Source organism: Coffea arabica, chromosome 2c (genome assembly GCF_036785885.1).
Source record: "Coffea arabica cultivar ET-39 chromosome 2c, Coffea Arabica ET-39 HiFi, whole genome shotgun sequence".
Classification (NCBI taxonomy): domain Eukaryota; kingdom Viridiplantae; phylum Streptophyta; class Magnoliopsida; order Gentianales; family Rubiaceae; genus Coffea; species Coffea arabica.
The window spans coordinates 64,584,088-64,610,645 of NC_092312.1; the positions used below are offsets into that span (position 1 = coordinate 64,584,088).

A 26,558-nucleotide genomic window follows, 5' to 3' on the forward strand; every position below is an offset into this window, starting at 1 on the left:
TTCTACTGCGATCATGCTGCGGCAAGGTGTTATTCAGCTTTTTAATTCTTAGATATTGTGTTCTTGGATATTTTATTCGTTTCACTTACGCAGCAACTTATGTGTTTATAGGATGGCTAACTTGCTGCCGATGCGGGATATTGTGCCTCATATGAAAAATTGGAGCTGCGACATCACTGTTCAAGAAAGGCAACAGATAACCAGCTCAATGGGAACACCGACAAAGAAGCAAAAGTTTGTTTTCTACGATTCAGAAGTTAGTCAAAACTAATGCTCTGTTTTAGAAGTAATTAGTTAAGTAGGTTGTTCTCTTGCTTTCTTAATCTTGTGTTTCTTTTGCTGCTTTAAATAGGGGACGAGGGTCGAAGGAATCATCTTCAATGATGACATTCCTAGAATGAGTCAGATCTTGCAGATTATAAAAAGTATAGAATCTCCAATGCTGAAGTCAGACCTATACCAGCAAAGTTCCAGACGTTTGGCCTTACAGTTCAATGGGTAATCAGTAGCAGGACTGTCATTGACAAAATTCCTGATGATGATGAAGTCATGCCTGTGAGTTTCTGCTATTCAAAGTTTACTGATTTAGTTCAGTACATGGATGACAAAACTAAATCAGTAGGTGAGTGCTTCAATGCTTTACTCTTAATAAGTTTACATTCTCAAGACCGTTTTTTATAATCAGCTTCTCTGTGTTATTCATAGACGTGCTGGGAGTTGTCATTAGTGCACTTGAGAGGAAAACAATTACTAAAAACTCAAGGCAATCAGATGTTCAGAAATTTGTTCTGCTTAATGAAGAGTAAGTCCTTTAAACTCCAGCTTAACCAAAGCTTCACATTGCGCCTCCTGCTCTTTCTCTGCAACCATTTTCCCAATCTGTGACTGTTAACTTTGATCCCAACTACAGATCACACACTGTCCTACTGTCTCTATGGGATACCTTTCTAGCTAATGAGGGAGAAGACATACTATCTAAGCTTCACAGCTATCCTGTGATCATTGCTCGCAGAGTCAAAGTGAATAACTATAATGGTTTGCTCCCAACATTTATTTTTTACCTTTTCACTTACGTTTATCCTCCTATAGTCATCTGCAACCCCTGTAAATCTTTCTCCATTTCTTTTTGCCATATAGGGGTCGCACTAGGTACTTGGTTTGATTCAGCGATTCTTGTTGATCCACCTATACAAGAAGCCAGGGAACTCAAGAACTGGTACAATATATTTACAGTCATCATTCTGTACAGAGTTTAAATGGAAAAACTGTCCTGCCTTCCAGTTCTAACATTTTTTATGTCTCCTTTGGCCCAGGGCCTTGAGAAACACTGACTTGATTAAAGAGCTTGTTGAAAACAAGGCCTATATTAAATATAATCCACAGCTGTCATTAAAATCAGACCAGAAAACTACTTGGATTTGTAACATAACTTCATCACAAAAGGTCTGTCACCAGCAACTGTTTACCTCCTTTTGTACTTTTCCTCATGTATGAACACTTTTTTCGACTCATGCTTGCTGGTCTTTCAGACTATATGGGTGAAGGCGCAGATCTCTTTTGAACACATCTTCCAAAAATATTGGTACATGAGCTGTAAAAACTGTTGCCGAGCTACATCAGCAGGCCATGAAGTTGTGTTTACATGTAACTCGTGCAAAGAGAAACATCCTGCAGTTCCTAGGTACTAAATAATATACGTTTCATGTATTGCTTTCTATTCGCTATTATCTAATACTGATCGAGTCAATAAATGCCTCCCTGCATACTGTGTGCCCCTTTTCAGATGCCGCTTTGATGTTGATTTGACTGATAGCACTGGTGTGATACCGGCTTCATTGTTTGGCGAACTAGCAGAGAAGCTATTAACATTTAATGCGCTAGAAGCAATGCAGCATTTTAATGAGGTTCTTACCTCGTAAATCTTAATACTAAAGATATTATCCAATTTTTACTCTTATTTTTTGTTTTCTTAACAGAATGTTGAGCTGCCACTCGAGTTTGTCCACAATGAGCTCAAATCAAAAAACTTTCTCCTACACATCAAACCTGTACAAGCACAGCTGGCCGATGCAAGGCAGCGTTACACGATTATATACTACTCTGAAATTCATGACGCTACTGATTCTGTCCAGTTAGCAATGCAAACAAAAGATGACTCTCCTTTTCCTAGCAAAGATTCTGACACCATACAGTTAGGGACTCCAGGTAAAGAACCAGATACCTGATTTCTTTTCTACACTTATCTGCTAAATTTATGCATATCATGACATGTCACAAATTTATGATCACAGGAGAGAATAGTGCTCGTTCAAAGATTTGTGTTCGACTTTCTGATAGGTTTGATGAACCACAAAACATTGACCTGGAGCAAGATGGAAATCCAGAATGCAGCTCTAACAAGAAGCAAAAACTGAACTAGGTTGCTGCTGCGGCCTCTTGCATCCACCTGATCTTTACGTGTTGGAACTAACCTGGTGTCATCTATTTTTTCCAAAGTTTCTTTTCCAATCTTACAAGGCTTATTTAAGTGCCAACGAAGGATGTGTTTTTGTCCATGGATACCCCTTTAACTTCTTTTGTTCTACGGCCTTTTGTCTTTGCTACTAAGCTGCAATCAGCAATAACTATGTATCTAGATTGGTGCGTTACAACTGTTATGTACTTGTTGCAGTAGCCTTTAAATTCAACCTCTGTTGTGTTCAGTTTATTAATTGCCCTCCTGGTGGATGTGATATTTCTTGTGCATCAATTTTTCAGAATGCATTCCTCAGAACATATTCAAGTCTTCCCCTTGGCATAACTCTCTTATTAAATATCACACCTGCTTTATCACCTGAACTTACTCTTCTCACCAGCTCAGCCTCCGGGATCTATTATCCGTAAAATCTGTAGTTGCTCAGGCTTCAATAAATTTAAGGAAAAACAACTTTTCCCTTTGTCCAACCTTGAATAACTTTAAGAAAGACAGACATGACAGATCATTAAGCCATTTGCTTGCGAAAAAATGGGAGCCAGACTAAATATAAAAACCTTTATTACCAAAAATAAAAAACTATTAGCCATCCATTCTTTATATATACCTGCTACTTAAATAGAGTATACATTCCAAGCAAATCACTGCAACAAGTTAACTTTTCCGCTTCTTTCCCCAGGTTATCCCTACCATTTGCCACTTTTCTTTACCTGCGTATAGTTACATCTTTCCTGGTTTTTTTAAAAATTAACTTCTCTGATTAGATCGATGGCAGAAGAATTATCCACCCATGGATTGACAAACAGCAGCTCGATAGCCTGTTGTTTTCTGCTTAAATGCAACCACAGAGGAGAGGTATAATCATTCGTTCGTGTGCTGGAAAATGCATGTTGACGATATACAGCCAATTTACATATATTCATTTAACATTTCCTATTCGTATCTCTAAATACACAGATTTTGCCCGCTGAATTCAAGCTATTACTAAATCAGCACCGCCACAGTACAATCATTCTCAGGCATGGAATTCATAAATGGCCTGTTGTCGTCGGCGATCGTTCATTTGAAGAAGGTTGGGATGAATATTGCCATGAAAATGTCACAACCAGACATGATATGTTGCTTCTACGGCATATCGGCAATCTCGTCTTCGATGTCATTCATTTTTCCGAGCTGCAACAACAAGTTTACCTATCTTGGACAGTTCCATTGCCAAGTTTATTACAATCTGGTGCTGACCCTCCCCAAGGTCAGTTTATGCCTCGCTTTATATCATGTTGTTACTTGTACCAAATTTCTCCCTAATTTATTATCTACTGGATACCTTCTCATCCTGCAGATTCTGTGATGCTTCAGCAGTCGGTTGCTTCATCAATGAAACCCAATTTAGCCCAAAACCTCACTGACTCGGTTTCCTTCTATCAAACCTTTCATGCAGCAACTCCAAACACATTGGTAACTTATCCTTGATCTATTTCTTTCTCCTCCTCTTACTACATTGCTATAAACAAGCTCTATACATTATGTACTCGGAACTAACTTTCATCCATTTCTATTAGAAAATCCCAAGATTCGTCGATCGCTTTGTTAATGAACAAAGAACACCGACGCTTCTCATTAGGACTGGAGAAAATCTCACAGAGATTGGTGTGAAAGGGAAAAAGTTAAAAAAAAATTGGAGAAACTTCGTCCTCCAGCATCGATTGCAGCACAATGAGATCCTTGTGTTTGTTCCAGAATCAGCAACTACCTTCACAGTTTTAATATTTGATGATCGTGGAGTCGAGAGGGTCTTTCCATGGTCTTGCATCTTCAGAATTTTTTCTAATTGTCCTATTTCTACCTAGATTAGGTAGTATGGTTTTCTCTGTAAACAAAATTCGCTTTTCTCTTGAAGCTTTTTATCAAACATGGTCGAAATTTTTTCCCCTTCGAGCGCACTATACATTCTTACTAAATATAACTGATTTGCAATGAATTTATGCATGCGGCAACAACATTTCAAATACGTAACATCGCTCTTTACCGCTAATTTTCTTCGCATACGCAGTAATTAATTTTATTGACTCTGGCATGAAACACAACTACACGGACGGATTTCCACCTTTCAATACATCAACTGCTTAATTCATTCTCCCGACAATAACTTCATTTAGGAGACAATTCCATTCGCTGCAAAGAAACAATACATTTCAATTGTGAGACATTTCCATAGAATAAACAATATGCAAACTATTGAACAGCATCAGAGTCAATTCTTATTGTAAATTTAAAAAACAACGGAAATTATCAACCTTCCACAAGAAAATAGAAAAAAAAACCCTTTGTTCATTGTTTAATAATTTTAGATCTCACATTTACTTCTCTCAACACTTCACCACGTCTCTACATCAAACAAAACAATCCTGATAAACTTCAATTTTACTCGCCTCCATTTTTCCTATTCAATCTTTTCAACAGCATGTTGAATGCAAACTTTCATTTACTCACGTTTTTTCTTGCACCATTGCTTACTTCAAGGGTTAATCATTTTTTAACCAACTAACTCAGACACAATACATATACTTTATGATATTTTCGCTGGTAAAACTGGGCATTTTCTGGGCAACATGGAATTAACACCGCGCATCGCGCGGTGATCCCCTCCTAGTATACTTTAAGCTATGGTCAAGAAAGGCCAGCCGTTTTGAACTTGTGTCTGAAGACAAGCAGTGCACCTTCAAAAAAAAAAAAAAACCAGTGCTTTAATAAACAAATCGTTTTGCATTAATTAAATGTGTATTGGAACTGGTATAAAATATGATTTACGGAAAACATCTCTTTAGTATGGCCTCGCATGAGATCCCATCAGACCACTTTCAATTGTGAGTTAGAAAATGCAAAAACAATGGCCATTATAATAAGTTGTTTAATTTGAATAATATGCCTGAAATGAATAATCCTACTATTGTATGATAGGAAACTTGGGCTGTAAGTACCAACTGGTGATATTGGAATCAATGTGTAGGGCTAAACTCAACATACCTCAAGATAAAAAAAAAAAAGGTTTGAATTTTCTTAAGATGGGCTGGACCAAGTTGAAAATGGTTCTTCAATGGGTAATGTTACAATATTGGCTGCGGGAAGGTCTACAAATGGTCTGGGACTTTTGGTGGTTGTCATGCTGTATTTGAAGCTGATTCCCTCTTGGCAATATATTTTGTTAACAACGCTTTAGCTAATCATACTTAATATAATCTTATATGTAAAAGACATGAGAAAATCGCAGATGGGATTGTACTCTTTCTTAATTCTAGAGAGAAGGCAAAACGTAAATGGATGTTTTGACGAAATTTATTTAGAATTCACAATGATGCATGACCTTGGTAAAGGTGACATTACATGAAAACTTGTTGAGCATAACATGCAGCAGACATCTAATAAGTATGTGATTTGGCTTCGGCCTTCACTTCATTGAAAAAAAGAAGGTTCAGCCCTATGAATAAGACTTTCGGGCAACGTTTTGCTTTAAGTATGCGCATACCTTTGGCATAATATTGATGGAACGTTTAAAAGAATGAAGCCTAGTAGTCTAGTGTTCAAAGAAGATTTCAGCCAAAAGTGTTGGGTAGAAGACTTTCTGCGTAAAGGAGCAATTCAGGTTGTAGATGCCAACTTGCTCAAGCCCGAGGTTGAGCATCTAAATGAGAATTTAGAAAGACAAAAGAAATTTTTAACTACAATGTGAAGGATGAAACAAGTTATTTTCTCATGTTTATATTGACGTCAAAACAACTTCAGTATGTTACCAGTGCATTCAGTTTCATATTAACTGCAATTCCATATGGCATTCCATTCGGAATAATGGTATGCGCTGAGTTTCTATGTGAGGAAACAACTTCCTATCAAACTTCTGAAACTTGAGGGATGAAGTTCTGGGCTCTAGGCGATATCAAATCCTACTGAATATTCCTGATTTTGGAGGAAAAGAAAAAGTGGAAATAAGAAACATTTAACACCAGATTATATTGTGTCAGTGATTGGCAATGGAGATTCCACTTTTACATGGTTCGAAAATTAATGGCACCCTCTGTTGCGGAAATATGGCCGTACTATAGTGAGGCAGTTTTGTAGTATTAAACTGCCAATGGGAAGAAGAAAGGGATGAGACTGTGTCTTTCTTCATTATGCCAGCAGTGTTATGACCTGCCTTTATCATGAGTTATGTGTAGAAATATCGATTGGATACTAAAGACAGGTTGATAAGGTGGGGCGTCATTGCTGATCAGTGGTGTCCATTGTGTAACCGTTTGCTGATTTCTTCACTGCTCTTATTCAACTATTTGTCAGTTAACCATCTTCCTTGGTTAGTTAACTATTCCTGTGTTCCATATCGAGACATTGTCCCAGAAATCAAGCTAATTTGCTTTATCTGCCACAATACTGCTACATTGTGGCTGAGATAAAGTCCCCAATTCACTTTCGGAGAAGACTTGGGACTCCAATTATTGAATACTTGAAGTGTAATCGTTGTGCTGACTTGGACTTAGACTTTTCAATAAGCTGGCACATATATTATCGATATGAATGTAATAAAGAAAAGATGGATATCTTCTTTTTTTTTTTTTTTTGGAATAAAAATTAGTACAAATACCTTTGCTCTACAAGTGCAATCTCCATCACTCATGTTTTCTTAAGGAAGAACATAGGCAGGGGATTCCTTCCGACCATGCCCTGCCCGTCCCCTTCTTTCCCAGCCCCATTTGGCCCCCGATGGGTGAATGCTATCGCTATTATCTCAGTCTTTGCATCCTTCGTATTCTTGTCTCCTTTCGATGAATAATCTAATTAAGAACCAACTTTATTTTAAGTAATGTACATCCAATCTCATTTTGCATGTTAAAGACTTAATTTGCATCCTTGAGCTAGCAAAACGTCCCAAATTACCTCATTTCTAAGCACTCTTGATAGAAATAGGTGAAATTAATGTGTATGTACAATATTTTTCTTCATTGACAAAGGAGAGTAGCTTTATTTTTTTTCCTAGCAAGGTTGACTCACCCCCTTTTTTTTAATGATAAAGGAGAGCAGTTGGGATGTGCATAATCCTAAGTTTCCATACCTCTCTTAATAGTGTGAAAGATTGGGATGCGTCAGTAACTTTAGATTGTGAATTAGTTAGCATTCAATTTTATGTTATTTGATTTTATTATTATTATTATTATCTTTTTGTTCAAGAAAGATTCTAAATCTTACAAGGATTAAAAAAAAAAAGAATTTGAGAGTCAAACTAAAGATCTCGCGACATTTTTATTAATGTTGTTACCAAATTGAGTTAGGTCATGAAGACGTACGTGCGCAAATATAATTTGCAAAGCAAGAGTATAATAATACTATTGTTTGTGAAGTTGCACCAAAAAAAATAGAAAGGTAAAAATTAAATTGATCAAAACATTAAGGATACAGAGTGGAATTAGGGCAAATTAGAAATTGCAAGGGAGAGGGTCGCAGGGGTTGTAGATTTGAACTTTGATCCCCTATAAATTTTGAGAAATACTTTTGAAGTCCTCCTCCTCGCTGCCATATAATTTTGGGAGAAGGCCCAATTGACTTCCGCCTCGCTCCCTCCCCAAGCTTTTGCTTTAAGAAAAGCTCTTAAAATTTACTCGTCAAATGTTCTTAGATTTTGCATTTGGCTATAGTTGGTCCACTTTTTATAACTTTTGTTCCTCATTTTGGACAATGCTCTTTAATTGATTTAGTTTGTGAATTCTCTTGGATAAAGTATTGCATTTTAATATAGCAACTAGATCTATTAATAGTTGGTCTTCCTTTTGTACAAATTATCTCAAATAATTGAAATTGCAATTGGTCGGAATTCGTTGTCGTGAAAACCTATAAGATATATATGAAGATCATTTAATCCATCCTTTCTATTTAAGATTTGAGATTGACTTACTTTCCAAAATTAGAGAGTATAGAGCAACTCATTTATAGCTATATAAAGTGTTTGTATCTCTTGCTTTATTTGCAGTCATCTTGTGATGACAAGAATTTTCTTCTTCCTTGTCTTCTTTTGTTAATTTTGTGTAAACTCCAAGACATCTTCACTTCAACGTAACCACCGAGTTTTGGATCAATAGCCGCAAAATAGGAATTAAATCCCTTTTTGGCCTATTGTGAAAAAAATTCAAAGGAAGTGTCAGAATATTTCTTTAGTCTAGTTGGATCTGTATACTTGCTAGTCCCTTGTATAGTTTCTTTAGACTCCTCTTCTTGTAGAATAAGATTAGTTTCTAAGAATGTTATCATTGCAGCAAAAAAAAAAAAAAAAAAATTCTCTTCAACATACTTCTACATGTCATCAAATGAAGTTAAAAGATAGGAAGCAAAGATTTTTTACTCACTTTCAATTTGCTTCTTACAGGACTATATTTGAATGAGTGGGAACAAAAAAAAGAGAGATAAGTTTGTATTACTAAATGTGAATGGTAACCCTGGCAAGGTACCCTTTTGTATTTATAGTCACCAAACAACCTTGACTGTGGCACCATCTGCAATGAAGACTGAAACTGAGGAAAACGATTGAATGATGAATTTAAGCAATACAATTTCATAGATTTACGTCTAAGATCAGCAAAATTTGTTTGTACGTCTTTCGCCTTGATCGGGAAGATAAGTATAAAATACAAAATAGTGTTCTGTGTTGAATGGGAAGATAATGTTCCGATTATGTAGAAAAATGGTATTGTATTGTCGTTGTACATCCCAAAGTCTTGGTTAACTTGGTTTGTCCTAGCCCATTAGTCCAGAATACACGTTGAAGACTTGTAACAATGTCATGGAGAAAAAACAGATGAACAGAAAATGAGTTGAGAGATTGAGTGCAACCGAAAGTGAGTTGAGAGCGAGTGCTCAATATAGCCACAAAACTTGGAGTAATGAACGGTTGTTCATTTCGAAAATTCCTGTATGGGAGAACACAAGATACATATAATGTAACTCAATGTTGAGACTCCTAGATGTTTTCTTAAAGATCAAAATGTGAAAGAAAAGGTAATCCAACTATTTGTTTTAAGTGTAATATGCATCTTTTTAGAGAAATTTCTAATATTATGATGATTTTTAAAAAAATTCTACAAAGGGGCATTTTGTGTATGGGATTCTGTAAAAGGGTTGTTCGCATTTGTCAAATGCGAGTTCCTTGAGCTCGCATTTATCAAATGCGAACTCTTCTGAATTTTCCAACGACCGACATACAAAAAAAAGAAAAGAAAAAGAGGTTGAAGACCTCGCATTTAAAAAATGCGAGGTAGTACCTGACATTAGAGGTGGCAAAATGGGCGGGATGGGCGGGATTTGCTTGGGTTTGAGATGGAACCGAGTCATATGGGTTTGGGCCTAACATTACCCATATGTGTTTTGGGACTAACTTGGGCGGGATCAGTTTGGGATGAGTTTAGATTGATCCCGCCCAATACCCAAATCCATTTTCTACATATTTTTTTTCCTTTAATTCATTTTTTATTTTTATATAATTTTAATATTTTTGATTTATTAAATTTCTTTTAGTTTTATTAAATAAACATGCAAGTGCTTTATACTCAAGATTCCCATAAAAAATTGGATTAACAAATAAAAGAAAAGATAGATATACAGCCATATTCCAACATATATCAAGATGGCCAAGATCCTTAGGATGTTGAATATTTATCCTCATCATTGTCCAAGGATGACAGGTCTAAACTAACTGAAATGTTGGAAATTCTTATGGATAATGACTAGGAAGACTACTAGATTATATTCGCTGATATGACTATAAAAATTGTTAAAGATAATTTTTGAATCTAAGACTCCGTTTGGATTGACTATTTTTTCAAAAAAATAAGTTTTTCAAATACAATGTTACAGTAATATACAATAACTCAAGAAACATCCCATCCATATTAGTATATCAAATATTTCAAAAAAATTTTATAGTAAAAATTTTTCATATACACTGCTACAATAAAATATTTCAAAAACACCCCCCAAAAACAGTTAATCCAAACGGAGCCCTTGTCATTTGAGCCCAATGGGTACCCAAGTATTTCCCATCCTTTCCCATTCATTAATGGGTATAGTTGGGATGTGTCCCAACTTAAACCCAATACCAAATTATAATACCCATCCCGCCCAAAATTCCTTTGGGCATGGGTAGCCCATTGGGACTTGGGACAAATTGCCAGCTCTACCTGACATTACTTTGTCTCTTTCACCTAAACCCAAAAACAGAGCTCTGTTCTTTACATCAAACATTCGGCATTCAAATCTGTGAGCAGAGCAGCAGAAATTGGAACGAAACTTTGCACATCCAGCTCACTCTCTCTTGTCTTTGCTTAGCTAGACACCAGTCCAAGCTTCCAAGAGGAAATTGCCCGAAATCCCTCACTCTCTCTCTTTCTCGTCGGTTGTTGTCCGCCATTGTTGACCTTCCACCAGATTTCTGAGCTTCCACCATACGCCATTTGCACGCCAGCCAGCTGCCATTTCTGCCTCAGCAGTCATCCCCAACCAATTTTGTGACCCATTGCGCTGCACATTTTCTTTTCCCTTCGCAAATGGCTTTCAAATTCGTGGCTGTGCTTTGCAGCTCACAAACAGCATAAAAGGCATGAACTTTTGTGTTCAGATTGAGAAAGCGGCGACCAAGAGAAGAGAGAGTGAGGAGTGAGCTGGACGGAGAGAGTGAAGGGAGAGTGAGACAGACTTGAATGCCGAAATTGGGAACTCTGTTTGTGTTCAGATTGAATACCTTGCATTCAAGAAATGCGAGGTATCTCAGCTCGCATTCTCCAAATGCGTGCTTGTTTTTATTTTTTATTTTGGAAACACTTACCCCGCATTTGTGAAATGAGAGATATCTAAACTCGCATTTCACAAACGCGAAGATCATATTTGTGGAACCAACTTCACAAATTACCCCCTTTGTAGAATAATTTTTTTTTTTCATCACAATTTAAGAATTTTCTCCTTATATGTTTCTACGGTTTCAATCTTTGAAAGATTATGTAACGGGGTTTTTTTTTCGATAGTTTCTTCCAATTTTTTTAGGCACTTTCTTCCAATTTTGGTAATTTAATTCTTTGATACTTCATTTGTTGCTTGTTGGGTCCAGGCACTGTCATTTTTGATACTTTCATTTGATAGTCTATTTGCTCAAACAAATAAGTTTTTGGTCTCAGTTAAAAAAAAAATTTTTATTTTGGACCAACAGGTTCAACCAGCTTTCTGTGTTTTTGATCTATTTTCTAAGCATGTTTCTAAGTTTAAAGAAGATCGAGTTTAGTTTGAAGGGACATCAGCCTGATTACTAAGAGGTTCGTGGTTGCTATAGTGAGGCAGTTTGGTAGTATTAAACTGCCAATGGGAAGAAGAAAGGGATGAGACTGTCTTTCTTCATTAAGCCAGCAATGGAATTGTTATGACCTGCCTTTATCATGAGCTATGTGTAGAAATATCGATTGGATACTAAAGACAGGTTGATAAGGTGGGGCGTCATTGCTGATCAGTGGTGTCCATTGTGTAACCGTTTGCTGATTTCTTCAATGCTCTTATTCAACTATTTGTCAGTTAACCATCTTCCTTGGTTAGTTAACTATTCCTGTGTTCCATATCGAGACATTGTCCCAGAAATCAAGCTAATTTGCGTTATCTGCTACATTGTGGCTGAGATAAAGTCCACAATTCACTTTCGGAGAAGACTTGGGACTCCAATTATTGAATACTTGAAGTGTAATTGTTGTGCAGACTGGGACTTGGACTTGGGCTTGGACTTGGACTTTTCAATAAGCCAGTATATATTTTCTTATACTATATAAGAATGAGTTGTGGTTTTGAATTTCAGTCGCATAAATAAGGGCATTTGGAAAATGTGGAATAATGTGTAGTTTTTTTTAAAAATTTTTAGTACAACTGATGACAGCATGTTTTTGGGTTTGTTTATGGAAATGTCCTCATGTTTGTACATTTAAAACTTTTATTTATAAAGATATTTGGTTATTTCTACAATGTGAAATTATTTTTGAATCTCACTACAAGAAATATATTTTTCAGTGACAAAAATTTATGTGACAACAAAAATCTTGTCACAGATAACCTAATTCAGTGACGACATTAGGTGTCATCACTGATGAGTACAGCACAAACATAATCAGTGACAACATTGGAAGTTGTCATTCTCAACTCGTCACGAAATAGTTGGCGCGCATCTCATTTGATGCCGCAGGAAATGATTTTATGACAACTCAAGTAAAGTCGTCACAAATGCTCTCTCTACAGTGACAACATAACTTGTTGTCATTGAAGGTCTACCCGATTCCAATTTTGTGACAATTTTTTGCATCACTGTATACTACAGTATTTTCATCAACTTTCACTAATTTTACTATGACACCCTAATTTTATTTTTTAGCCTCCAATTCTTTTATATTAGCAAAAGCACCGAAGATATGACACCCTAATTTTATAATTTAGCCCCTATTCATTACGTATTAGCAAAATGCAAATGATATAATAACAAACTATTTTTAGATATTTGTAATTTTTGCTAAGTTGACATAATAGACATGTCTGAGCATAAAATTTTTTTCACAAATTTTTTATTATTCCTTATAACAACCCCCAAAATTCAATAACTGAAATAATTTGAAAAAGTGTAATTGAATATAATTTGTAGTCTAATGTTAGCACTGTGAAAGATTAGTATAACGTGTAATACATCATAAGTAATAATTATTTTCATATGGAATGGGTATATACGAAATTAAAATTATTCAGTAAAATATCTGTCGTGCAATAAGATTGAGAGTTGTAACACATTTAACAGAATATTTGATTACATGTTTCTTTTAATTTATTATAAAAACTAAGTAATAGACAAAGGGTAGGATAAGCAAGAGTAAGAAGTGCTATACTGTATATAAGCAATTCTATAGTATTTTCATCAAATTTCACTAATTCTACTATGGCACCCTAATTTTATTATTTAGCCCCCAATTCTTTTATATGAGCAAAAGCACCGAAGATATGACACCCTAATTTTATAATTTAGCCCCTATTCATTACATATTAGCAAAATGCAAATGATATAATAACAAACTATTTTTAGATATTTGTAATGTTTGCTAAGTTGACATAATAGACATGTCTGAGCATAAAAATTTATTATTCCTTATAACAACCCCCAAAAATCAATAACTGAAATAATTTGAAAAAGTGTAATTGAATATAATTTGTAGTCTAATGTTAGCACTGTGAAAGATTAGTATAACGTGTAATACATCATAAGTAATAATTATTTTCATATGGAATGGGTATATGCGAAATTAAAATTATTCAGTAAAATATCTGTTGTGCAATAAGATTGAGAGTTGCCACACAATTAACAGAATATTTGATTACATGTTTCTTTTAATTTATTATAAAAACTAAGTAATAGACAAAGAGTAGTATAAGCATGAGTAAGAAGTGCTATACTGTATATAAGCGATTCTATGCATGTTAAATTTTTGAAACATGTTTTATTGTGTAAGTTTTATTGTAAGGTAATTTCTTAAATAATTTGTATATTGAGTTGTCCAAACCCAAAAAGATGTATATAGACACAAACAAGCACACATATATATACATGCACAAAAAAGAAATCAATATCAAATAATTTATTTGATATTTATAGATGAGATTAAGGAAAAAAAAAAAAGAGATTAAGTATGAAAAAAAAATCTGAAAAAAAAATTGGCTAAAAAAAAAAGAAAAAAGATGTATGAAGCAAAAGGCGTGAATCCTGGAATCTCAAAGACGTGCTTAGATGCCAAAAAAAAGAGCGCCAGTCTGAAATCTGAAAGAGGCGCGAGGCGGGTGGCTGAAATCTCTACAAAACGACGTCGTTTTGGTTGTTCACACACAAACAAAAGTCTCGCCGCTTCTCTCTTCCAACACTTAGACAAATTTAGGCTAGGTTTTAGAGGAGAAAAAGAGAAACAGAAAGCAGAGAAGCGGCTAGGGTTCTTGGAAGGGAGGCCTTGAGCGTGAAAAGAAAAAAAATAGAGTGAAGGAAGAGTGGCGGCTGACGGGAAGATCAGGAGAGAAAGACGCGGCAACGGACAGAGGAGGAAGAACCAGGTCACCACCAGTCCGCGTCCGCTCTGCTGCTGTCTGCCATCGCCAACACCGCGCACAACCTCCTGGGCTGCTGCCGTTCTCTGTAACACTAGATGAAGGCTCTCGGACGAAGTCAGACCTAGTCATCTTCCAATTCCAACTCACCGTCTTCGGCTTCGTCATAATCGCCGTCGCCACCGCTCAAGTAAGAGCACTATAAGTCGCCCCTTTTTCTTTGAATTTCAGTTCCTTCCCAAGTCCTCTAAGCATGTCTGCCATGGCTTCGTTTATTGCAATTGCCCCGTTGATTGTTCAAATTTTAGCATGCGCATGTTATATCATGATTGAATTTGAAATCCCTTGTACTTCTAATGATTTTGGGGCCAACCGTGGCTTCATTTGAGCAAAGAATTGCTGGAATTTTTCATGTTCGTTTACTGTTTGTTGAAATGCTCAAGTGGTCTAACAGCAGAATTGATCCTTAGAAATTCCTTTACTGAAGGGAATCAATATGTTGGGCTAAACATTGGCAGGTATGTAGGGCTGTCAACGGTCCGGGTCTGGACCCGGACCCGGACCGGACCCGCCTATATTTGCCGGGTACGGATAGAGATATAGACCCGCGACCCGGACCCGGACCCGGACCCATTTTGTCTAATAAAATTACGGGTCGGATACGGAATATACAATTCCGACCCGTATCCGACCCGGACCCGTTTTAATTAATTAATAATTAAAAATATATAGATATCTATCATAATTATTCATATGTATTTCCAAATTTTTCTAACCCTAATACCCACTCCGGCACTCCCCACCACCGCACCGCACATCCCTTCTGGTTTCTTCCCCTCAATCCCTCACACTCTTTTCTCTTTTGCCTTGCCTCCCGTAGTCCTGTGTCCGCCGCCTCCGCCAGAGTCCAGACGCCAGTGAAGTGAAACCAGCGACGCTGTCTGACTCTCTCCATCTCCAGCTCCAAAGAAACCGCCGGATCTGGCCATCTCCAAGGAAGCCCAGCTCTTGCAGAGTTGCAGTCTCACTCTCTCCTCTTTTCCGGTGAACAATTGAAGAAGACCGCGACCCACAAACATTTTCCTCTCCGTAGTCCGCACCAGGTATGTGCTTCCTATATTCTCACTTTCATCTAGTAGCCAATCTGTGGACTCCTTAAGAATCCTTTTGTTTATTTTTCTTTCTTACAGTCACTGACCGTATGTATATAAAAATTTAACAATTGAATCCATAATTCCATATTACAAATTCCGAGAAATCAACGAAAGGCCAAGAACATGACCAACAAAACTGGAGCACCAGGAGGATATTATCTAATCAAGTCTTAAAAAAAAAAGGCTACTTGACCAGTAATGTGCAGAGTGCATGAAGATATTTTGTAAACTAACGAGGGAGAACAATTGTGTAAATCATCGACTTTAATAAAGAACAATTGTAAGATCATCTGTATCACAAAGTACGTGGATCCTATTGTGTGTGGTTTGTGATTTAGATTTGTAATTTGTAATTTATGTTTGTGATTGGTTTCGAATAAGTTTGTAATTTAGCGTAAAACATATTTTATTTGTAATTTTCGGCAAGAAAAGCTTGAATCTGCTTCTTCGGCAAATTAACTAACTCCCCTGATTTCGCAAAGGCTTGCACAGTCCGCAAAATGTGATAAAAATCAGGCTACAAAGTTGTAGCATGAATGGGTTTTCGACGGGTCGGGTAGGCCCGACCCGGATTTGGGACCCGTCGGGTGCGGGTCCGATAGAAATAATAAGGACCCGTCGGGTATTCGGGCCGAATCCGGGATTAATCCAGTATAACGGGTCCGGGTCCGGAATTATTAATTCCGGCCCGGACCCGACTCGTTGACAGGCCTACAGGTATGGTTGGTGGTGGACAGAAGTCCTGGAATCCCCCAGCACACCAATCAAATTGGCAGGTAGCAAACTTTTCAAGACTTGAAACTTGTTTTCTTTCAAGCTAATAATAATTTGCCTTAAAAACTTAATAATTAGTTTACAAATCCCAAAGTTCACTTGCTGTTTAACGTGAACAAAGAGTGGTATTAGAGCTGATCACGGGTGTTAATATGCAAAACCTTTGTCAGCAATTTTAAAGTTTTCAAACCTATATTTGGTCAGCAATTTTAACATTTAGTTTCCTTTGAACATTCACAGAGGTTCACTTTTATTTGATGTGACATGATTAAACTTTCTCTTTGAATGGTAGGACTGATCACATATTTGCTGCATTATTTGTGCTGCTCTTGGTTTTGTTGGTTAGTGTCTCAGAACTTTTTTGTTCAGGATCGTCCTAATTTGCTGCTAGTTGTAGAGTGGCACATGGGAGGATAATTGTTTAGCATGAAACAGTTATTCCCTTGGTATGATGCTGGATGCTTTCACTAGAATCTCATTGGGTTACAGATTTTTCAGTTTTAAATTTAAGTGCTTGTTTATGCATTTCAATCCTTCCAGATATTGTCAGCTCATGTAGCTAAAATTAAGTCTCTGTAAAAATTAGTTGACACTTGTACTCTTTTGAGCTAGCCAAAATTCTACAAAATTTGACAGTTAATATGCTTCCATTAAATTTGATATCCATGTTACCCCTAGTTTCTATAACTGCTTGGACTGTATATTAGTGTTAAAACAAACTTAAAAGATTCTTAAAGCCTTCTGAAAATGCCTAATACGAATGCATTTGACCTAATTAACGGCATCAAAGTTGTATTTTCCCTTTTTCCTCATTATGTGCCAAGTCATTTTTTCTGATAGCTTGTGTTCCCTTCTTTTGAAACTTTTACGAGTTTGTTATGTTGTGTCTTGAACAATTTGCATCTTTGACTATTATTTCTCATCTAATCATTCATATTTACAAGCTTAGGCTTTTGGCATTTTGCTTGTAGGGAGATTGTTTATCGCCCATGCAAGGAGTGCCACTTGGTCAGAATCTGATTCCGGATTGAGCTTATTATGGCAAAGGAAGTTTATGGGAGCAGAAATCTCTTTCTGCACTTCTTCAATCTGCTGCAGATCCATTTTACATGAGGCCTGATGGGCAAGAAGACGAAGCTGTGGAAAGGGACGTGCAAAAACTGCGACAAAATGTAGAAGCCGGATATATGATGAGTTACAAGGCTGAGAATGGTATGCCTTCTGCAGGGTCTGGAAACTGCTCTTTGGTTCTGAAGCAGCCACATCTGAGTGGAATCCAAGCAGAAGAAAGCTTGAAGAAAGTGGACAGCTTCTCCCGATGGATGGCTAAAGAATTAGGTGAAGTTGAGGAATTGCCCTTGCAATCAACCAATGGATACTCATGGAGTGTGATACAGACTGAGGATGTGGTTGGTGATTCCTGTACTCCTACCCAGCTGCAACTGGATGCAAACACATTAAATTTCTCACTCTCCCAAGATCAACTATTTAGCATCACTGATTTTTGACCAAATTGGGCTTACTCAAGGTTGGAGACCAAGGTATATTTGAAGGGACTATACCGTAAGAACATTTTTACAATCTTGACAAACCAGTTCTCTGGAATTAATGTTTCATTCTTAGTCTATGCCTTGAATTTCACTTCGTTTCAATCTCTCTACTTTTTGTAATTTTAGCCCCTTAGACACAGATCAAAAGGATATATGGTTGCAAAGTTCAGTAATAGATTGAAATAACATGCATGTCTTTGTAAATGCACCTTCTGAGCTTTGTGTTCTGTTGATCTCATTGATTATGCCTATCCAGCTGCAAAACTAATGGATGCACCTGGACAGAGGTTGTCCTGTTACTCCTGTACCTTACTACCATGGAAACATTTTTGTATACTAATTTACCCTGAGCTGCTGATCATGACACTGGCAGTCAAAGCACATTGAGATGTAATAGATGGGATTGGTTTAGGTTCCTTTGTCCTGTCATCTCTCAAAATGCGTTATATTGCATCTACTGCTCCAAGTGGAAGTGTAATTTATCTACAAATATTTTTAGCATAGCTATTTCATCTCTTAATTGCTAAAGACAGTCAAAGTTATTATATGTGGCATATGTACACTTTGCTTTTTCTGTACTTCAATATGTCTTGAAGGTAAGAGCAGTTGCCTTCTACTTGAAACATAACTTTGTGGCTCTCAGGCGGGAGTATGCCTTTGTGGCTTCTTGAAACATAACTTTGCGGCTAGTTGAAATATTTTTCCTTTTAAATTAATTTGGCAAGTCTCATTGAGGCAACAGTTAGGTTTCGTGAGTTCCCCTTTTGAGATGGTTTTTCACTTTGGGATGTATTCCACTTTTTTCTTTGTCGAACTCATCTAAATTTTTCTGTATCAGAATTTTTTTTTTGTGCTAAGGAAAAAGAGGCACCTGTGATTGTGTGTGTGTGTGTGTGTTTTTTTTTCTTGATATACTGTGTGGTTCACGATCATCTAGGCTCTCAATGATTTTAGGATTTTATTGTTGTTATTGTTATTGTTATTGCATATATATTTGTGAACATGCAGATATTTATTGTGTTTGTATTGTTATTCTATATTTCACAGAATATACATTCATTGTCTTATTTGCTATAATTTCACTTTATTTTTGTGTTAAGCAATTTACTTAGATTGCTATAATTTCAAATTAGAGTGACATTAGTTTTTATAATATGGTGCCTATCTAGAAGTGTAGTTCCAGTTTTAACACCTGTGCTCATTGCTTCAATTTTGGTAACGTGTAGGTTCTAACACGATTCCCAAGAAGAAGAAGCCAGTCATTGCTGTGAAGATGGTTTTTGATTTGAAGACTACAAGGCCTATCGTGCTCATGTTTTGTTCTAGATGGGAATCGTGCTCATATTTTTGTATAGAACTTGACTACTCTCTATTGTGGATGGGAAATCACTAGTATTATAACTGAATGGCTTATTTTGGATGGTGCATGCTTTATGACTCATTTGAGGCAACATTTATATATATATATATATATATGTATTTGGGTTGATCTTCTATTGGAAATGAATGTTGGCTTTCTTTTCGTATGTTGGCTTTTTTTTTTCTCATTGCTACTCAATGAACGTTTTGTGATTGTTGGCAGCTATGTTGCGTAATTAACATTAGATTATTGCTTTTTACAAAAAAAATAAATGACAATAAAAAAGTTGTCACTGCTAACAAGTTTCACTAGTGACACCAGAAAGTGGTCACTTTTTATGGATGGAAAACAATGACAACAAAAGTCGTCACTGAACGGAAGCATAATGTGACAACTCCAAGGGTTGATTATGACAAGAATTTAGCCAGCTTAGTGACAATAAAAGTCGTCACATAATGTACAATAATGAGTGACGACAAGAGTCATCACAAAAGCGAAATCGTTTGTGACGACTTTTAACAGTTGTCACATGGACCCTCTTTTGTGACATAGAACTAGTGACAGCTCTGTGACAGCAGTAAAAGTCGTCACTGATTTTTTTTGTGACGACTTCTGAATTTTTAGTGACGACTTTCGCCTGTCACAGAAACGCAATTTTCTTGTAGTGTCTTTTGCATCGAGTACAACACATATAAGTTTATGTGTTGGTATAATTATTGAAATGGTGCTATAAACACATTTAATTGAAGTGTGGTTTTTGTTGTGCAATTAATTCCTTATAATATAACCCTCACTACCTCGGACCTAATTAATAAACTTCAACTAATCAAAATTCTTATATTGAACAAAATTGAATTAATTATTCTCTAAGTAACAGCTGTTTCTAATTATTCACACATGCATCCATTTGCTTTTTGCTCTTCCATTTTTCCTTAACATTTATGAATGTAGGATCTTTCTTCTTCCTAACCTTAAATTGCGCCAATTATGCATACCACTCTATAAAACATTTTTTTTTATTCCTATCACTCTATAAAACTAAGATCAGTTTCCTGCCTTTTTCAATTTTGTTTTAAAGTCATATATTTCTTTGTGTTTCTTCCAAGGGTGAAAAAGCTAATTGGGAAGAAAGATGTAAAGGTAAAATTAATGCAAATTATTATGAAACTTATGTTGGATGATCATTATCACAATCACGGCCAACTTGTTCCAATTCTTCTTCTTTATTTATGATTTAATTGTATCAAAGTTTGAAGTTTATAAATTAGAATTTTGTTGATTTAACTACTCCTTTCAGTTTAGGACAACCTTCCAAAGAGGTATTTTCTGTTCCACTAAATTTTCGTTTGCTTGCTTTCATGTATGATTGTTTTCCACTAGCATAATTTCATTATTCATATGGAATTTTTGAAACATATAGTGAATGCTTGATCATCATTGTAAGGTTAGTAGTGAAAATACCACATCTGCAAGCAAATATTGGGAAATATCATTAACTACTTTCTACTTATGGCTTCCAACTCCAATTCATGTGTGCAATTTCTTCTCATTTTGGCTTTCATGGTGGGTTTGTTCAACCAAACAACCTCTTTTCATGTGAGGGTGTTTTTCTATTGTATTTCACCATTACGATTGAGATGTGCTATCAAAAAAGAAACAAAATTTCACATTGTCCTATAGTGTGAATCTTTCAAGAGAGCGTAAAGGGCATTCTCTTTAGGGGTAAATTGTAACAATGGATCACTTTTTCCTTTCAAGAATGCTTTTTGAAATAAACACCTTGAACTCCCAAAGAAGTTTTACTCATGTTTGTTTGTCCAATGCAATAAATTTGGTGCCCACATTGCTGATTGCTTTAGGAGAGGCAAAAGTGCAAAAATTATCCTCAATAAGTTGTACGAGTCAACTCTTAATTTCAATTTATTAGTTCTCAATGGATTTCCATCAATATGAACTTATAAATTTATTTCCTTCTAAAAATCCTGCTTTTGGTTCATGTTATGTTTTGTTTTCCTATTGATTAGAATAATTATAAATTCTATGCTCCAATGTACATCATGCTTGACGGATTGCTTGATGAGACCAAAAATATATTAGACATCAACTTACTTGGATTTCGGATTCTATGTGTACAAAAACTTAAGGGCTTCATCTATCATAGTTACGATGGATTGTTTGATACTTCTAAGTTATTTGTGTGATGCTTTTGAGCTTTGCATAATATAATTACAATGTTGACTCTTGCTTTTCGAGTGTGAAGTTTGTCAAAATTGATGTGGATGAGATAAAACTAGCTAAGAATAAAGTTAAGTGTTAAACTTTTTTAATTTTGTAATGAGCTATAGTATAAGGATGTGAATTATCTATTTGACATTAAAAAAAGTTTTTGCTCTCATTTGTTATGTTGATGTTGAATAATAAAAAGTAATATATTATAACTTCAATTTTGGATGTTTTCTTATTATGTTATTCAGTTAGCCTTTTTGACATTTCGTTCTATGTTCTTGATTAACATATGCAGAAGAAATACTATTTGCTTTTAAAATTAACTTTATTTTTGTGTAAGGTGTGAAAGAATTTGTTGATAGGTAATTCTACTTCAATTGATATGATACTTACTTTATATACAGGATTTTTTAATAAATTATATCTGCAATACTTTCTACTTTCTCAATCTTATTGTATTTTTCTAAAGAATTATGTAAAAAATTTTAAATAAAGACATCCAACACTCTTGCGTTGCGTAGGCTTTCAGACCCTAATATTATCGATATGAATGTGATAAAGAAAAATGGACATTGTACAATATCTTCTTTATTTTTTTGGGGTAAAAATTAATACAAATATCTTTGCTCTAGAAGTGCAATCCCCATCACTCATGTTTTCTTAAGCAAGAACACAGGCAAGGGAATCCTTTCGACCATCGTCCCCTTCTTTCCCAGTCATATTTGGCCCCTTTGTGGCACGATCGGCGAATGCTATCACTCTCTCAGACTTTGCATCCTTCATATTCTTGTCTCCTTTCGATGAATAATCTAATCAAGAACTACTTTATTTTAAGTAATGAACATCCATTCCCAGTTTGCATCCTTGAGTTACGAAAACGTCCCAAATTACCTTATTTCTTGGCACTCTTGATAGAAATAGGTGAAATTAATATGTGGATGTACAATATTTTTCTTCATTGACAAAGCATAGTAGCTTTATTTTTTTTCTTAGGCAGGACTCAACTCATTTTTTTAATGATAAAGGAGAGCATTTGGAATGTGCGCAATCCTAAGTTTCCGTACCTCTCTTAAATAGTGTGAAAGATTGGGATGGGTCAGTAACTTTATATTGTGAATTAGTTAGCATACAATCTTATGTTATTTAATTTTATTTTTATTGTTATTATTTTGATTCAAGAAAGACTTTGAACCTCACAAGGAGATAAGATAAAAAATGAGAATTTGAAAATCAAACCAATAATCTCACGACAACTTGATTAATGTTGCCAACCAATTGAGTTTGGTCATGAAGACACACGTGTGCAAATATAATTTGCAAAGTAAGAGTGTAATAATACTATTACATGTGAAGTTGCACCGAAAGAATAGAAATAAGGATGACAATGGGGGCGGGTGCTCACGGGGGGCTAATGGGGTAGGGATTGAGGCCAGGGCGGGGGGAATTTTTTTCCCCCCGCTTAGAAATTGGGCGGGGGGTAGGGGAGTGTAACCCCGCCCTGCCACCCGCTTTAAAAAAATAAATATATAAAAAATATATATGTATATAATTATATATATAATATTAATTAGTTACAAACTTATGATAATGATATTATTAGTTATATGTATTATATAATGTATATTAGTATATGTAATATAATTGATATTATCAATTGTACTAATAATTATATATGTGTACTAATACAAATTATTAATTGGTTATATTAAATTTATTAATACATTTATACTAAATCCTTAATTACACTTAATACAATGACATATTTTTTTTAAAAAAAACACAAGTATAATAATGAATTAGTGATTGTATTTGTGCCAAAAGTGAAAACTTGACTACTTTAGTTGTATTTATTCATCATATTGGATTGTATTGAAATAACTTTTGTTTGATTGTTTTTATAAGTTTCAATTGTGAAATTACAATGAATAATAATTTGGTGATGTGTTGATATTTTAATATTTGATTATTTGTTAAAATTTAACTATAATAAAATTATATAACAAATTTTTATTAGTCCTGTGGGTGCTGGGTGAGGCGAGGACGGGGCGGGGGGAGCGGAGGACGAGGGAAGGGGTGGGGGCGGGAGGAATTTGTAGATCCCCCGTCCCCACCCCGTTGCCATTCTTAAATAGAAAGGTAAAAAGTGAATTGATAAAAACATTAAGGATACAGAGTGGAATTAGTGCAAATGAGAAATTGCAAGAGAGAGAGTGGGTGGGGTTGTAGTTTTGAACTTTGATACCCCATTAATTTTGAGAAATACTTTTGAAGTCCTTATCTCGCTGCCTTATAATTTTGGGAAAATGCCCCATGACCATTGCCGTCCACCTCACCTCCACCCCAAGCTTTTGCTTTAAGAAAAGCTTTTAAAAATTTACTCGTCCAATGTTCTTAGATTTTGTGTTTGGCTATAGTTGGTCCACATTTTATAACTTTCGTTCCTCATTTCGGACAATGCTCCTTAATTGATTTAATTGTGAATTCTCTTGGATAAAGTATTATTGCATTTTAATATAGAAGCTCTATTAATAATTGGTCTTCCTTTTGTACAAATTATCTCAAATAATTGAAATTACAACTGGTCTGAAATTCTTCTCGTGAAAATCTATAAGATATCTATGAAGATCATTTAATCCATACTTCCTATTTAAGATCCGAGATCGACTTATTTTCCAAAATATGAGAGCATAGAGCAACTCATTTGTAGTTTACATAAGTGTCTGCATCTCTTGCTTTATTTGAGGTCATCTTGTGATGACAAGAATTTTCTTCTTTCTTGTTTTCTTTTGTTAATTTTGTGTAAACTCAAAGATTTTTTCCCTTCAACATACTTCTACATGTCATCAAATGAAGTTAAAGATAGGAAGCAAAGATTTTTTCCCTTCAACATACTTCTACATGTCATCATATGAAGTTAAAAGATAGGAAGCAAAGATTTTTTTCTCACACCTTCAATTTGCTTCTCATTGGACTATATTTGAAAGAGTGGGAACCAAAAAAAAAAGAGATAAATTTGTATCACTAAATGCAAATGTTAACACCGGCAAAGTACCCTTTTGTATTTGTAGTCACCTCACCACCTTGACGACTATGGCATTGTCAGCAATAAAGACTGCAACTGAGGAAAACGATTGAATGATGAATTTAAGCAATACAATTTCATAGATTTACGTCTAAGATCAGCAAAATTTGTTTGTATGTCTTTCGGCTTGATTGGGAAGATGAGTATAAAATACAAAATTGTGTTCTGCGTCGAATGGGAAGATAATGTTCCGATTATGTGGAAAAATGGCATTGTGGTGTCGTTGTACATCCCAAATTCTTGGTCGTCTCGGTTTGTCTTAGCCCGTTAGCCCATAATACACGTCGAAGGCTTATAAAAATGTCTTGAAGAAAAAACAGATGAAGAAGTTGAGAGAGCGAGTGCAACCGAAAGTGAGTTGTGAGCGAGTGCTCAATATAGCCACAAAAATTGGTGTAATGAACGGTTGTTCTTGACAGGTATTGAGTTTGTATAATAATAAATACCTATTCAAATAAAATATAAATTTTGCATAGAATGGTTAGAACGGTCGAATCCACGGGGACTGAGAATAATTCGTTTCTTCTAGAGCACAGAGTAAGGGAAATATTTATAAAAATGAGAATAATTAAATAACTCAAATAACAAGGCCTAACTGACCAAGGAATAATTTCGGAAATGATTCACTAAAATTGATCACTGATGCAATAATAAATTAACTTATTAACGGATAAACAAAGTTATAACTGGCAAACCAGCGATGACAATCAACTTCTTCTTCCTATATTGATGATTAAGGTACGATGGTTAACTACTGCCCTAATTAAGAAATAACCATAGGTACGACCTTATAATTCAATTTTTCAATTGCTTTAAGAAGTAGAGAAGCCCTATTCTAACTAAATAACACGTTACAAGAGTTATTTTAAATTAACTTATATGTTCCTGACACAAATCCAATCATGCCAGTTACGATTATTGTAAAGCAATTAAATAATTATGGATTTAACTATTCTAATTGATTTTAGGTTATTAGATTGAATTAAATATCGGACGCCCTTGATCTTCAAACAATATAATAGCAATAAGAAATTAAATTAGAGAACATACGAATTCCAGTAATAAAAGAACTAAATATTATCAAGTCAATCTCATAATTTTAGATGAACCAATTCCTCTGTTATTTTTTACTAGAATAAAGTGTTTAGTTCGTCATCATGAAAAAAGGCGCGCGCGAAATATTTGAGTTTAGTGCTACAGCCATTCTCCAAAAAGTGCGATGAACAAGAAAAGAAAAGACGTCCGTTCATTTCTTATGACAAAGGAGAAAATAAAAAGTTACGATGCTATTTTTTCGGATTTCATCTCCTATATCTCTTATAAAAAGATTGTTTCCAAAAAGTCAAGATAACTAACTAAACTGGTGTCCTAACAGAAATAGGAGGCTAGTTGTGAGAGAGTCTGACTTCCATGGTTTGAAACTGACTAAAATTCAAGATTGAAAGTCACGTGCCTGATCCCAAGTTTCTGGACATGTAAAGTTAGAGCCTGATGCACCCACGTCGAAGTGTATAGAAACCTAGTTAAAAACTACGTTCTTAAATTCTTTTCGTTCTGGATCCCTACAAACAACACCAATCACCAAAAATAAATAGAATATGCCAATTAATGCAATGCTTGGCTAAAATTAAGGGGAAAATAATCGTAAATTAAATGACAAAATGCAACCTATTAGTTCTTTTCGAAAAATGACTGTATGGAAGGACACGAGCACTTAATGTTGTGACTCATATATGTTTTCTTAAAGATCAAAATGTGAATGAAAAAGTTAGCCAAATATTCTTTTAAGTGTAATCTACATCTT

General features: G+C 35.3%; 1 protein-coding gene and 1 long non-coding RNA gene across 2 annotated transcripts; both read left to right on the forward strand.

Annotated features, from left to right (window-relative positions):
* The first annotated feature begins 112 nt into the window (after positions 1 to 112).
* On the forward strand, positions 113 to 2,419 carry LOC113724504 (replication protein A 70 kDa DNA-binding subunit B-like). The gene is made up of 10 exons (XM_027247398.1): positions 113 to 256; positions 397 to 622; positions 706 to 802; positions 911 to 1,035; positions 1,138 to 1,216; positions 1,314 to 1,443; positions 1,530 to 1,681; positions 1,784 to 1,904; positions 1,977 to 2,205; positions 2,292 to 2,419. Exons 1-10 carry the CDS (start codon positions 113 to 115, stop codon positions 2,417 to 2,419), a joined length of 1,431 nt encoding a protein of 476 aa, XP_027103199.1.
* A 12,042-nt stretch (positions 2,420 to 14,461) lies between these two features.
* LOC113727438 (uncharacterized) lies at positions 14,462 to 19,527 on the forward strand. Its single transcript, XR_011839526.1, has 3 exons — positions 14,462 to 14,798; positions 17,508 to 18,077; positions 19,313 to 19,527. It is a non-coding gene; the product is annotated as an uncharacterized lncRNA (long non-coding RNA).
* Positions 19,528 to 26,558: the final 7,031 nt, after the last annotated feature.